This window comes from Panthera tigris, chromosome C1 (genome assembly GCF_018350195.1).
Source record: "Panthera tigris isolate Pti1 chromosome C1, P.tigris_Pti1_mat1.1, whole genome shotgun sequence".
Lineage (NCBI taxonomy): Eukaryota > Metazoa > Chordata > Mammalia > Carnivora > Felidae > Panthera > Panthera tigris.
The window spans coordinates 18,061,382-18,075,301 of NC_056667.1; the positions used below are offsets into that span (position 1 = coordinate 18,061,382).

Below are 13,920 nucleotides of genomic sequence, written 5' to 3' on the forward strand. Positions count from 1 at the left end.
CGTGGTCCGTGAGTTCGAGCCCCACGTCAGGCTCTGTGCTGACAGCTCAGAGCCTGGAGCCTGTTTCAGATTCTGTGTCTCCCTCTCTCTGACCCTCCCCCGTTCATGCTCTGTCTCTCTCTGTCTCAAAAATAAATAAACGTTAAAAAAAATTTTTTTTAATAATAAAAAAAAATAATAATAAAATAAAATAAAAAGAAAATGGAAGACTTGAACAACAACCAACTAGACTCAACCAACATCTACAGAACATCTCACTCAGTTGTAACAAAATACCCATTATTCTCAAGTGCATATGGAATATATGGCATAGAGCATATATTCTCTGGGATAGAGCATATATTAAGCCATAGAACAAATGTCAATAAATGTAAAAGACTGAGATCATATAAAGTATGTTCTCTGATCACAATGGAATAAAGTGAGAAATCAATAGCAAAAGGAAATTCATAACAATAAAGTAGGAAGTTCACATATGTGGAATTTAAACAACACATTCCTAAGTAACCAGTGAGTTAGTGAAGACATTACAGGGGAAATTGGAAAATACCTTGAGAGGCCCCTGGGTGACTCAGTCGGTTAAGCATCCAGCTTCGATTCAAGTCATGATCTCACGGTTCATGAGTTCGAGCCCCGCATCAGGCTCTGTGCTGACAGCTCAGAGCTTGGAGCCTGCTTCAGAGTCTGTGTCTCCCTCTCGCTCTGCCCATCCCCTGCTTGTGCTCTGTCTCTCTCTCAAAAATAAATAAACATTTTTAAAAATTTTTGAATAAAAAAATACCTTGAGGCAATCTCATCCTAAAATTCATATGCAGACATGAGGAACCCCAACTAGCCAAAACAGTCTTGGAAAAAGAAGAACAAAGTTGGAGGATTTCAACTTCTTGATTTCAAAACTTACTGCAAAGCTACAGCAATCAAAACCATGTGATAGTGACCGAAGGATAGACTCACATATCGATACAGAGTCCAAATATAAACCAACACATCTATGGCCAACATATTTTCGACAAGGGTGCCAAGACTACTTCTGTGAGGAATGAATAGTGTTTTAAACAAATGAGACAGAGACAACTGGATATCCACATGTGAAAGAATGAAGTTGGATTCCTTCTTCCCATCATATACAAAAAATAACTCGAAATGGATCAAACACCTAAATGTAAGAGCTAGGACTATAAAACCCTTAGAAACATAGGTATAGGCACACATTGGAGACATTGCAAATTTGGTTCTAGACAACCTACAACAAAGTAAATATTGCAGTGAAGTGAGTCAAATGAATTTTTTGTTTCCTAGTGCATTTAAAATTATGTTTACGCTATACTTTGGTCTATTAAATGTGCAGTAGCGTTATATCTAAAAAGCAATGTCGTGCCTTAATTTTAAAAGACTTTATTGCTTAAAAATGCTAATCATCATCTGAGCTTCAAGTCAGAATCTTTTTGCTGGTGGAGGCTCTTGCCTCCATATTGATGGCTGCTGACTGATCAGGGTGGTGGGTGTTGAAGGCTGGGGTGGCTGGGGCAATTTCTTAAAATAAGACAGTAGTGACATTTGCTGCTCCGATGGACTCTTTCTTTCACAGACAATTCCTCTATAGCCTGTGACGCCGTTTGATAGCATTTTACCCACAGTAGGACTTCTTTCAAAATTGGGGTCACTTCTCTCAAACCCTGCTGCTGCTTTATCAACTCAGTTTATGTAATATTGCAAATCCTTTGTTGTCATTTCAATAATCTTCACAGCATCTTCACCGGGAGTAGATTCTCCGTCCACCATTGTCTTACTTTCTTTGCTCGTCTATGGGAAACAACTTCTCATCCATTCAAGTGTATCATGAGATCGCAACAATTCCGGCACATCTTCAGGCTCCCCTTCTAGTCCTACTTCACTTGCTGTTGCCACCACATCCACAGTGACTTCGTCCACTGAAGCCTTGAACCCCTCACAGTCATCCATGATGGTGGGAATCAACTTCTTCCAAACTCCTGTTAATGTTGATGTTCTGATCTCTTTGTATGAATCACAAATATTCTTAACAGCATCTAGAATGGTGAATCCTTTCTTGAAGGTTTTCAGTTTACTTTGCCCAGATCCATCAGAGAAATCACTCTCTCTGGCATCTATAGCCTTAGGAAATGTATTTCTTGGGGGCGCCTGGGTGGCTTAGTTGGTTAAGCATCCAACTTCGGCTTGGATCGTGATCTCGTGGTTCACGAGTTCAAGCCCCGCATCAGGCTCTGTGCTGACAGCTTGGAGCCCGGATTGGACTCTGTGTCTCCCTTTCTTTCTGCCTCTTCCCTACTTGTTTATTCTCTCTCTCTCTCTCTCTCTCTCTTTCAAAAATAAACGTCAAAATTTTTTTTGAAAAAAAGAAATGTATTTCTTAGAAAATAAGACTTGAAAGTTGAAATTACTCTTTGATCCATGGGCTGAAGTCAGACTTGTCACCGACTGAACCACCCAGGTGCCCCATCATCAACTTTTAAAAAAGAAAAATAACAAGTGTTGGCCAGGATGTGGAGAAATTGGAGTCCTCAGCCGGTGGGAATGTAAACAGGTGCAGCCACTATGGAAAACAGTTTGACCATTCGCCCAAAAGTTAAAATAGTCACCATAGATACTCAAGAGACTCGAAAATATATGTTGGTACAAAAACTCGTACAAGGATGTTAGTTATCTGTAATAGAAAGTGGCGATAACTCAGACGTGACTGGTGATTGGATAAACAAAATGTGTTATATCCACGTAATGGAATATTATTTGACCATAAAGGGGAATGAAGTATTGGTACGTGTTATAACATACGAACCTTAAAACATTATGCTCGATGAAAGAAACCAGACACAAAAGACCACATACTGTAGGATTCCATTTATATGAAATGTCCAGAATAGGACAGGTCCAGAAACAGGAAGTAGATTAGTTGTTGCCGGGGGCTGGGGTGACAGGGAACGGAGAGGGACTGCTAATGGGTTTGGGGTTTCTTTTGGGGGGAGATGGTGGAAATGCTTGGGATTTAGAGAGTCGCATGGTTGTACAACACTGATGAAAAGTGGACATTTCCAATATTGTGTTGCAACTGTAGAAATCAGATGTGCACCCCTCCCCCGTTTGCTGTCGTTGCTTGCTGTGGTTTGTTAGTGTTTGTTCGTTTTCGTGATTTTTCTAAATTCTTTTCATAAAGTCCATGTGACCGCTGTTGTATCCAGCCTGATGAAGTCTGTTCCTGTTGGGTGGTCACCTTGTGTTTTGACAGTTTCCTTAACCACGTAGATCCAAAAAAGGAAAAAAAGAGAAAAAAAAAAAAAAACCTCCCCCAATTCTGCCAGTCTAAGCACATTGGCTGTGTGTCGGGGCCCTCCAATGCTTGGTCAGGCCATTTATACCCCTGTGCCTTAGCCCTTGCTCCCTGCTTGCATCCAGCCTGCAGGCCAGCCAGAGGTGAAGGCTAGTGTTTAATCAGGCCTTTTTGGAGCATGCATCCAGCCCTGGCTACATGCACGGCCTTTTTGATTCCCCGGTATACATGGAGACTTTAGAAAGCCCTTATCCTCTGTGTATCTCCTTTCCCAGACTCTTCCTGCCAGGCTTTTCTTTCTGTCTGTTGCCCCTCCTGAGTACTGTCCCTTGCCCCAAGCTGTTACACAGCCATTACTTGTACCTTTAAAGGCTTTAAAGTCAGACAGAACAAAGACAAGCCCTGTGCCAACCCTTCAGGGATCACCAGACAGGTCAGAATCCACAACCACAGTTTTTAAAAAAATAAGGTTCAGGTATCACTCTCTCTGTGTCTTCATGGCTGTCACAGATCTGGGGTGTAAGGGATGGGAGGCAGGCAATTTAAAATGCCACAGTGCTCTCTTACCGTAAAGCAACAGCTTCTCTCTTCACCATGCCTTCCTCTGATTGTTACATGTTTTTGGCTAGACCCCAGGGTTGTATAAACAAAGTGATTCTGATAGGTTTTGTCAGCTCATTAGCTGTTTTTCTGGAGAGATGGGTCCCTGGAATTCTCTATTCCACCATTTTCAATGGTGTCACTCATAACATTGTGAATAGACCGAAAACCACTGTGTGGGATACTTTTAAAAGGTCAAAATGGTGAATTTTATGATTTGTGAATTTTACCTCAATAAAAAAGGTAATGATGGGTTAAATAAAGATATGCTAGGTCTATAGAATGGCCTTAAAGAGCATCTCAAGTCAGGCATTACAATGGGAAGACATTAGCTGGGCAAAGAAAGGGGGTGGGGAAATCAAGCAGGAGAATCATACACACTCAAGTCGGATGAAAGACGAAAGCTACCTGTTAGTGAATATCTGGGATAGAGTCAGATCTTGAGTCCCAGACAGAAACTGCTGGATCATTCATCAACCTCGGTTTACTAAGGAAGTGTATCAGTTAGCTACTACTGAGTAACAAACCACCTGGAAACCTAAATTTACAAACCACAACCATTTTACTGCTTGCAATTCTACAGGTCAAGAATCTGAACAGGATCCAAAAGAGTTGAAGTCAGGATGTAAAAGAGATAATAGGACTTGAGTATTGATCGCAGTACTATCCACAATAGTCAAGGTGTGGAAATAACCTAAATGTCCACTGACGATGAATGAAGAAAGAAAATGTGATGTATCCATACAATGGAATATTGTGAATATTATGCAGCCTTGAGAAAGAAAAACATCTTTCTGAAAAAGGAAAACAGTCTGTGTCAACGGAGATGAAACTTGAGGACAAAATGCAAAGTAAAATAAGTCCTACGGGCTACATGTTTGTCATCCTCCCCCCCACCCCCACCCCCCCTGCCAAAATTTATATATTAAAGCCCCAGTCCCCAATGTGATGTTTTGGAGGTGAGACCTTTGGGAGATAATGAGGTCATGAATGTGGAGCCCTTGTGAATGGGATTAGTGCCCCTGTAAGAAGAGACACAGAAGGATCATTTCTCTCTCTCTCTCTCTCTCCCTCTCTCTCTCTCTCTCTCTCTCTCTCTCTCTCTGACATGTGAGGATATAGCAAGAAGGTATCCACCTGCAAACCAGGAAGAGACCTCTAAGCAGGAACAGAATCAACCAAAATCTTGATCTTGGACTTGCTAGCCTTTAGAACTGTGAAAAATATTGTTGAAGCTACCCAGTCTGTGGTATTTGTTAGAGCAGCTAACACTCACTGAGGCAGTAAGCCAATCACAGACCGACAAATACCACATGATTCCACCTAGATGAGCTGTAGACCACAGTCAAACTCGCAGAATCAGAGAGTAGAACGGTGGTTGTGGGGTTGGCGGGGAGGGGAAATGGGAGTTGCTAATCAACAGGCCTAGAGTCTCAATTACGGAAGATGAATAAATTCCAGAGATCTTTGTGCCTATATTTAACAGTACTGCATTATACACTTAAATTGTTCTTAAGAGGGCAAACTTGGGCTACAGTATCATCTGGAGTGCTGGACCGGGGCTGGAGAATCCAAAATGGCATCACTCATGTCTGGAGCCTCAGCTGGGGTGGCTTACTCAGCTGGCAGTTGGCCGAGATGGCTGGGCCTTTCTCTTCTCTTGCTGTTGACTGGGCCCACCCATATATCTATTTGGTCTTCCACATGACCCCTGTCCCTCCTTATGGATAGGCTGGACTTCTTTATAGGTGGTTGAATTCCCTCTGTACAAAAGTAGAAGGTGTAAGGCCTGAGCCCGGAAGTCCCAGAGCCTCATTTCCACCTCATTCACAAGGCCTACCCAGATTCGGATGGTGGGGAGAAAAATTCCCACCTCTTGAGGGCATACAGAGATGAGAGAGATGTTTGGCAGGCATCACTCCACTTTTATTTACCAGAAATGGTAACCCCAACTCGGACAGTATAATTGTGAAAGTGTAATGGTAAAAGTCCTGCCTCTCCACTAGGCCTCCACTGACACCACCCAGTGGGAGAAGGGGACTTCGCTGCTGCCAGCTGGGGTTAGAAGTCCACGCTCCCCGTGTGGGCTCTTCTCACTCTGTGGGGTGGGGAGGTGCCTCATCACTGGACCCCAGATCCGTCCTGGGCCTTCTCTGATAATCCCAGCATGTGGGTTAAGGTGTCTTGTTATAACTGTGAAAGGTTGGAAATCTAGGCTCCCTCCTTGGCCTCTGCTGGTGTTGGGGATTGGGTCGGGGGGGGAGCTATTTTTTTTTCCTGTGGTATTTGGAATACAGCAGTTGTCTAAAAGTTTTCTGTCTTGGGGCGCCTGGGTGGCTCAGTTGGTTAGGCATCCGACTTCAGCTTGGGTCATGATCTCACAGTTCATGGGTTCAAGCCCCACATCGGGCTCTGTGTTGACAGCTCAGAGCCCGGAGCCTGCTTTGGATTCTGTGTCTCCCCCTCTCTCTCTGCCCTTCCCCCACTCGCACTCTGCCTCTCTCTCTCAAAAATAGATAAACATTAAAAAAAAATTTTTTTTAATAAAAACAATAAAAGTTTTCTGTCTTGCTTGACTGCTCATCTTCTGGTCTTTTGGCTAGAGAGCACGGGCTTTTCTTAGAGCTTTTTTGTCTATACCCATTATTATTCCCAGGTTGCCCGTTTCTTCAGCTTCGAGTCTGAGCAACGTGAGGTGAGGAGAAAACCCAGGGAACCCACTGCCGTGTCGTTCCTCGGGCCCCCATCTCCCCAGCCTGTCTGCCTTCTCCTCTCCACCTTTCAGAGTCGTCTCATGTTTGCTTTGTATACAACATCCAGGGTTTCCTGTTGTACACAGCAGGAAGCATAAGAAAAAGTGAGTCCGCTCCATCTTGCTGGAAGCAGAAGTTCCATCATTTGCCTTTTAAACTGGAAGGAATAACAGAATTTATTGTATGTAAACGGCATTGGAATATTTAAGACGTATGTTTGTTACATTCTTAAGTGCAGTTTATTAGACTTACAAGCATTTCTTAGTTCCTTGGTAAGATTTTATGTAAAAGAAACTAAATTTGTGAATCGGTTTTTTTAGAGCAAATATAATTTTTTTAAGTTTATTTATTTTGAGAGAGAGAGAGAGAATGAGCACAGCAGGGGCAGAAAGAGAAGAAGACAGAGGATCTGAAGCAGGCTCTGTGCCGACAACAGAGAGCCCAGGACGGGGCTCAGACTCACGAACCAGGAGATCATGACTCAAGCCAAAGTCTGATATTTAACCAACTGAGCCACCCAGGCGTCCCTAGCAAATATAATTAAAAAAAAAAAAAATCAATGTAATACAGAGAGGCGCTTTTTTTTTTTTTTTTTGGTCTGCAAAAGCCATCCTTCGAAGAAATGAACACTCAGGTTTACTAGGAGTTGGACTCATTATAAACACGTACCCGAACTGCATCCCATAAAGCATGGGCTCGGGCTCTGTGGGGCAAACAATAGAAACCAACTCGAGCAAAAAAGACTGCGGGGCTGCTCCCAGAATGGAAGGAAGGGCTAGAGAAGGAGGTCTGGGGAAGTCCCAGGCACCAGGATGGCCCCTGGGGCCTGACTTGCCCAGGCCTGGCCGTGGGCAGCAGTGAGCCCAGCCTTCTTTCAGGCCTCCATGCTTCTCTGTTCAAGATGTATACCCCAGAGAGAGGTTCTGACCTGCCTGGTTGGCTCAAGCTTGAGTCTAGGCCCGTCTTTGTCCAGGGAGGACAGAGCACTTGGAGTAACAGTCCCAATGAGACTTTGCAAGGGGGAGAGGGGGCAAGAGGGAGCCTTCCACAGCAAAATCAGGGTGCTGTTACCAGACCAAAAGGAACGGGATTAAAATGGCAGGCGGGTGAGCATCACAGATGTCTGCAGACCACGAGTTCTAGAGCCAAGTAGGTTTGGGACACCTGGGGTGGCCGAGGAGGAACTGCCCGTGAGGCCCTCCGACCTGCCAGTGCACTGTGGCCTCCAAGCCGTGCACCCAGGATCCAGTGTTTCCCAAACTTACTTAACTATGTGGTGCTTTTTGCCTCAGAATCCCATTGACATCTCTAGGAACCCAGTTAGGGAAACCCTGGCCTGGTTGATCTCCAGTGACCCTTTTAGCTCTGAGATCTTGTGATCCCACAGGAAGGACATGGTTTCTGCTTAAGTCTGTTTAAGAAGAGACAGACAGCAGGGGCACATGGGTGGCTCAGTCTGTTGAGCGTCCGACTCTGGCTCAGGTCACGATCTCGCGGTCCGTGAGTTCTAGCCCCACGTCGGGCTCTGTGCTGACAGCTCGGAGCCCGGAGCCTGCTTCGGATTCTGTCTCCCTCTCTCTCTGCCCCTCCCCCGCTCATGCTCTGTCTCTGTCTCTGTCTCTGTCTGTCAAAAATAAATAAACATTTAAAAAAAAAAAAGAGAGAGACAGCAAAAACACATCAACAGAGATGGAGAAGGACCAAGGAAGTGCAGCTCAAGCAGTGAGAGCCTTCTGGGGAAGAAGTGGAAGCCAGCTCCCTTGGGTCCATGAGATGCCCTCAATGACCTTCTATTAAGGAGTTGTTTTCTAAAGTGAAATGAACAAAAGTCAGGTTCCTGTCTGGCCTGCTCATTCACTTGGTTTCTGTTGGCAGTCTGGCTTAGGTGACCAGAGGCTTAGGTGGGGGCTGGAAGGATCCTTAGAGGTTATCTGGGCTGGCGTTTACATTTTCCGGACGGGGACACACAAGCCTGATGAGGGGAAGGGACTCCCCCGAGGCCATGCAGTGCTGAGGCAGCAGAGCTATACCTAGAACCCAGGTCTCCTGGCTCCCAGCTCAGCATCCTTCCTTTATTTTGCAATGCTGCACCTTGCTGGGGACAAAGTCAAGGACAGGCCATGGTGGTTTCTGTCAGTGAAAACACCCCCTCCCTCCTCCTCTTCCACAACCAACTACCTTCTTAGCTGTCTAGGCCCTCAGGATTCCAGGAAAGAGGGGAGGAGAGAGGGACAGAGGCTTGACTCCCTGCCTTACCACTTGCTAATTAGGTCTTCTAGATGATTTGCAGGACTGTGTTTGTCTCGCTCACAGCTGATTTCCTAGGGCCCACCCAGGCCTTAAGGACCCAGCATATTTCACAGGGAGGGAGGAACCTCTTGAGCTTAGGGGGAGTTGGAAAAGGCCCATCCTGGGGAGGGAGGATTCATATTTGGCTAAGATAGAACATTTCTTGGTGTTTAGTGGTGAAATAACCCCGGAGGGTGTGTTGGCAACATAGTATAGTGTGGTTTAAATGCTGAGGCAAGTACCCTCTGACCCAGCAGTCCCCCTTCTGAGAATCTATCCCAAGGAGGTAATCCTAATCCTCATAAATGCACAAAAATGCATGTACTAGGATATTCAGTTAGAGCAGTGTTTTCAAAAAAGGAAACAGCCTCAATACCCAATAATGGAGAAGCAATGATAAAAAATACGGTACATCGAAATGACGAGTTATTTGGTATTTATTAAAAATGATGAATTAAATATGCTTGACAGGGGAATGTGTTTATAATATCTTAAGTAAAAATGGGTTATAAAAAGATTATAGTCTTATTTTTATCAAATGAACTAACATTGTCATTCATATCTGAATTATGGACAGAAAAAAGTTTACAAGAACAGAATGTTTGCAGGAGTTGTCTCTGGGTTTTGGAATTACAGGTGGCTTTTCTATTATGTCGTAATTGTTACTGTTCCTGTCATTTATTTGTATTCCCTGATTGTTCTACAATGAATATATATTTGGTAGTCATCTTTTAAGGTTAAAAGAAAATGCCATGCCAAGAAATCTGAACCTTATTCTTAAGGTGATAGAAATTAAATGTTTATAAATGAAATGATTAAAAATTAAGCACATTAGCCAGCTTAAAGAGTCTCACTGAGGAGCGCCTGGGTGGCTCAGTCGGTTAAGTGTTCGACTTCGACTTCGGCTCAGGCCTGATCTCATGGTTCGTGGGTTCGAGCCCCGCGTCGGGCTCTGTGCTGACAGCTCAGAGCCTGGACCCCACCTCAGATTCTGTGTCTCCCTCTCTCTCTGAACCTCCCCCACTCACACTCTGTGTGTGTCTCTCTCTGTCAAAAATAAATATTAAAAACTTAAAAAAAAAAGAGTCTCATTGAGACCCCTCTGGCAACATGACGAATCCACTGATAAAATGGCAAATTGTATTCCTGCCTTTGTTTCTCTTGTAAATTCTGATTTCTGATGTTGCTTTCCTGCACAAGACTAAGGGGAGTCGATCCATTAAGGGAATAGCAGAGCAGATTCAGGCCTTACCAGGTCTTTATGACTGGTGGACGTTGCTTTCTGGAAGTATCCGGCTCAGGGCAATGTTTTGTAAACCAGCAAAGCAGCCGTGTTGACCATGAGTAGTAAAACTCCAATAGAAGGTCAGGGGTGTGGCTTTGTGGCAGATGTTTTCCTGGTTTGGTTTGGGGACAGCAAACAGTGGGACCTCAGATGTGCCCTGGGGCCCTTTAGCTTCGACCCAGTTCACATCTTCTCCTGTGAATTTTCCTTACAGGAAAACCTGATCGGCGCCCTTTTGGCAATTTTCGGGCACCTTGTGGTCAGCATCGCGCTTAACCTGCAGGTAAGTGTCAGTCACCAGCACCGTCTACAGCGGAGACACAGCTCTGATCAGCCGGGGCGTCTGGTGCGGACCCCGCTGCCTCCTCACCGTGGGACGCTGTCTACTCCATTCCTGGGCTGGGCCTACAATATCTTGTGGGTTGTTCCAGAATCTTCTTCGCCCCCATGTCATCCCCCCCATCACCCCTCTGCTCTGATGACAGCACTCACCATTACTTAGAATCCCTGGGGGCCCTGGAGCAACTGCTCTGGAAGCCGGCCCCCTTAGCCCATCCCAGCTGGCAAGCAGGTACCTGCTCCCAAGCCCTGCCTCGGAGGTTGCTTTGGGGACACCCGTGGACAGGATACGTCCCACAGCACACGGGCTGGCTCCGCTCTGCCAGTGCTACTCAGCTTCTAGCTGCGGTGGACCCGGAGCAGGGACATGAACACACATGGGCACCGGGTACATCTCGGCTCCCACGCACACGCGTGTGCGGGAGTGTTTCTGTGTGTTTTTGGTCTCACAGTCACTTGTTTGGTTCAGGCTCTTCTTTCTACAGACCGGCATCCCTGCCTCCACATCTGCTTCTCTGGAGCCCGCCTCACGGTCCCCCCTACGGAGCCCCGTGGTCCTCTAAGTCTGCCTGGCTCTCTTCAGTCACCACCCCACTTTCTCTGCCCCGAGTCTGCACTTCCAGAACAAAGGCTGTTGGCCATACTTGGGCCAAGTATCCACCCAAGGGAAGGCAGCGTCCACGGATACCCCCGGGGCTGCCCCAGTGCATCTACAGAAGGGAGTGAGGCCGAGCAGGCACCCTGAGGTGCCCATGAGGAGTCCTGGGCATTGCAGTTAGAGAGAGAGACTCAGGCCAAGGCCAGGCTAACATGGGGGGTCCTAGACCACGGCTCCCACTCCAGACTGTGACGTGCATTAGAAATGCACCTTTCCAGGCCTCCCCCACACCTCCCCTGAGGTCGAGATGTTTATATTTTCAGAACTTCCCCGGGAGTTTTTGAGGCTTTCCAGCCAGTTTGAGAACTTCTGTCTTAGAGTGACAGTCGGGTATTGAGAGCCCTACTGCTTGCCTCTCCTCTGAACAAGGACTCCAGAACCTGACAAACCTTCCTAAATGAAAAGGCGGGGGCGGGGGGGGGGGAGGGCGGGGGTAGACTTAGGATACATACATCGCAGCATCTTTCCCCAAACATCTGGGCAAGTCACATTCTTTCTCGGATTTCTAGAAGTACTGCCACATCCGCCTGGCAGGCTCCAAGGATCCCCGGGCCTACTTCAAGACCAAAACATGGTGGCTGGGCCTGTTCCTGATGCTGCTGGGCGAGCTGGGTGTGTTCGCCTCCTATGCCTTCGCTCCGCTGTCACTGATCGTGCCCCTCAGCGCCGTCTCCGTGATTGGTAAGCCCGGGCTCCCTGCACCACTCCCCTGGGACCCACCTGCCTGCGCCTCCACCGTCCTAGTGAAGCAAAACACCGTTTTGCTTGGCCACATAGCTAACACTTGCAAAGGGCTTCATACACACCGGTCCTGCATCTAGCACATTACAGATACTAATTCTTCTAATCCTCCTTTTTGAGGTACTGTCATTATCCCCATTTTACAGAAACAGGGGCGCTGAGCGGTGAAGTTCCTTCCTCCAAATCACAACAGCTAGTGAGTGGCGGGCCTGGGGTATAGATAGATGGGGGGCTGTCTGGCTCCCTAATCTCCTTAAAAATGATTCAGAAAGTGTATCAGAATTGCCTTTTATTTCCACTGAAGAAGGAGGGTAGAAACTTGGACCCTTTCATCAAGATAATCCAAGCTTTTATAGGGTTCAGGTGTCTCACACCTCTAAAAACTGCACATTCAACTTATTCTCTGATCTTTTTCCATCAACTGATACCACCTTTAAAACATTGTTCACTTTCTCGGGGCGCCTGGGTGGCTCAGTCGGTTAAGCGTCCGACTCTTGATCTCGGCTCAGGTCATGATCTCCTGATGGTTCATGAGTTTGAGGCCTGCGTTGGGCTCTGCTCTGACAACGTGGAGCCTGCTTGGGATTGTCTCTCTCTCCCTCTCTCTCCCTCCCTCTCTCTCTCTCCCCCCCCTCCCTCCCCCACTCACTCACTCTCAAAATAAATAAACAAAAAAATATATTGTTCATTTTCTCACATGCCATTTTTCTGTCATTTTTGTAATCACTGAGCCAGGGTTTCAGAACATTTGAACCAATGAAAAGATAAAAGAAAAAGACACTCAAGCCAAGCCCACGAGACACTTGAGGTGTTCACACATGCTCTGTTCCTTTCTCACACAGTATTGTTCTAAAATGTAATCTGGGGGCGGCTGGGTGGCTCAGTCAGTTAAGCATCTGACTCTTGATTTCGGCTCAGGTCATGATCTCATGGTTGGTGAGATTGAGCCCTGGTGGTGCTCTGAATTGACATCATGGAGCCTGTGTAGGATTCTCTCTCTCCCTCTTTCTCTGCCCCTCTTCTGCTCGCATGCTCTCTCTCCCTCCCTCCCTCCCTCTGTCTCTCTCTCTCCCTCCCTCCCTCCCTTTCCCTCTTTCTCTCTCTCTCTCTCAAAATAAATAAATAAGCATTTAAAAAATAAAATATAATCTGAACGCCTTTAATTGTGGCAGAGGTCACCCCAATCCTTGACTTTCCTTGTCGTCTTATCTGGCCCACTTTCTATGTTTATTTTATTACACAGCCCCTACGGGTATTGACGTTTGTCTTCTGCCCGTTGCTGATCTGAAAAGGACTTCAGAACCTTTACTCAGAATGAGACATAGGTGACCAAGTGCTTTAAATATTTGCCTTTGAATTTTAATAATTTAGTAATTCAATAATCAAATTCTTAACAATAAGAATCTGAATTGTAATGCTGGGTTCTCAGGTATCAGCCACTAGAAAGTAAGGGGCTCTCAGAGCATCTTAAGTCACCCAGTAAAAAATAATATTAAAAATAAATAAACATTAAAATAATAACTACAGTTTCTTGGGCACCTATTACTTAATAGTCACTATTCCAGGCACTGTAATAGTAATAATAGCTCAGTTATTGAGCATTTACTGTGTAACAAATTATCTACATGTATTATCTCATTTAATTGCCCTTATAACTCAGAGAAGTAGGTATTTTCATTGGTATGCTGATGAAGCAACATTCAGAGAGAGAAAATGAGAGAAGGAAAAGGAGGATGTGGAAGTGGAGGGAAGGAATTCCAATTTATATGGAGCAAACACCCCCACCATGGCTGATTTCACAGCCCACCATGGCTGAAACCACAGTGGCTTCCTGCGTATTTAACAAGCAGTGAGCTGGTGTGAGCTGAATCCAGACTGAGACTCCCATGTAGCGACTTACCCACCGGTACACAGCCAGAAGAGGCAGCGCTGAGAATGGCCACCCAGGTCT

General features: G+C 45.9%; 1 protein-coding gene across 4 annotated transcripts in view; it reads left to right on the forward strand.

Annotated features, from left to right (window-relative positions):
- The window catches only part of NIPAL3 (NIPA like domain containing 3), a 50,963-nt gene that overhangs the window by 14,438 nt on the left and 22,605 nt on the right, over positions 1-13,920 (forward strand). For 2 of the 4 annotated variants that reach the window (XM_007083673.3, XM_042994744.1), the window contains exons 3-4: positions 10,446-10,514; positions 11,738-11,909. In XM_007083673.3, coding sequence (XP_007083735.1) covers positions 10,446-10,514; positions 11,738-11,909 — 241 coding nt within the window. Of the gene's footprint in view, positions 1-1,733; positions 1,967-10,445; positions 10,515-11,737; positions 11,910-13,898; positions 13,917-13,920 lie in introns of those variants that run through there. The other 2 variants (XM_042994745.1, XM_042994746.1) reach the window with 2 other exon arrangements.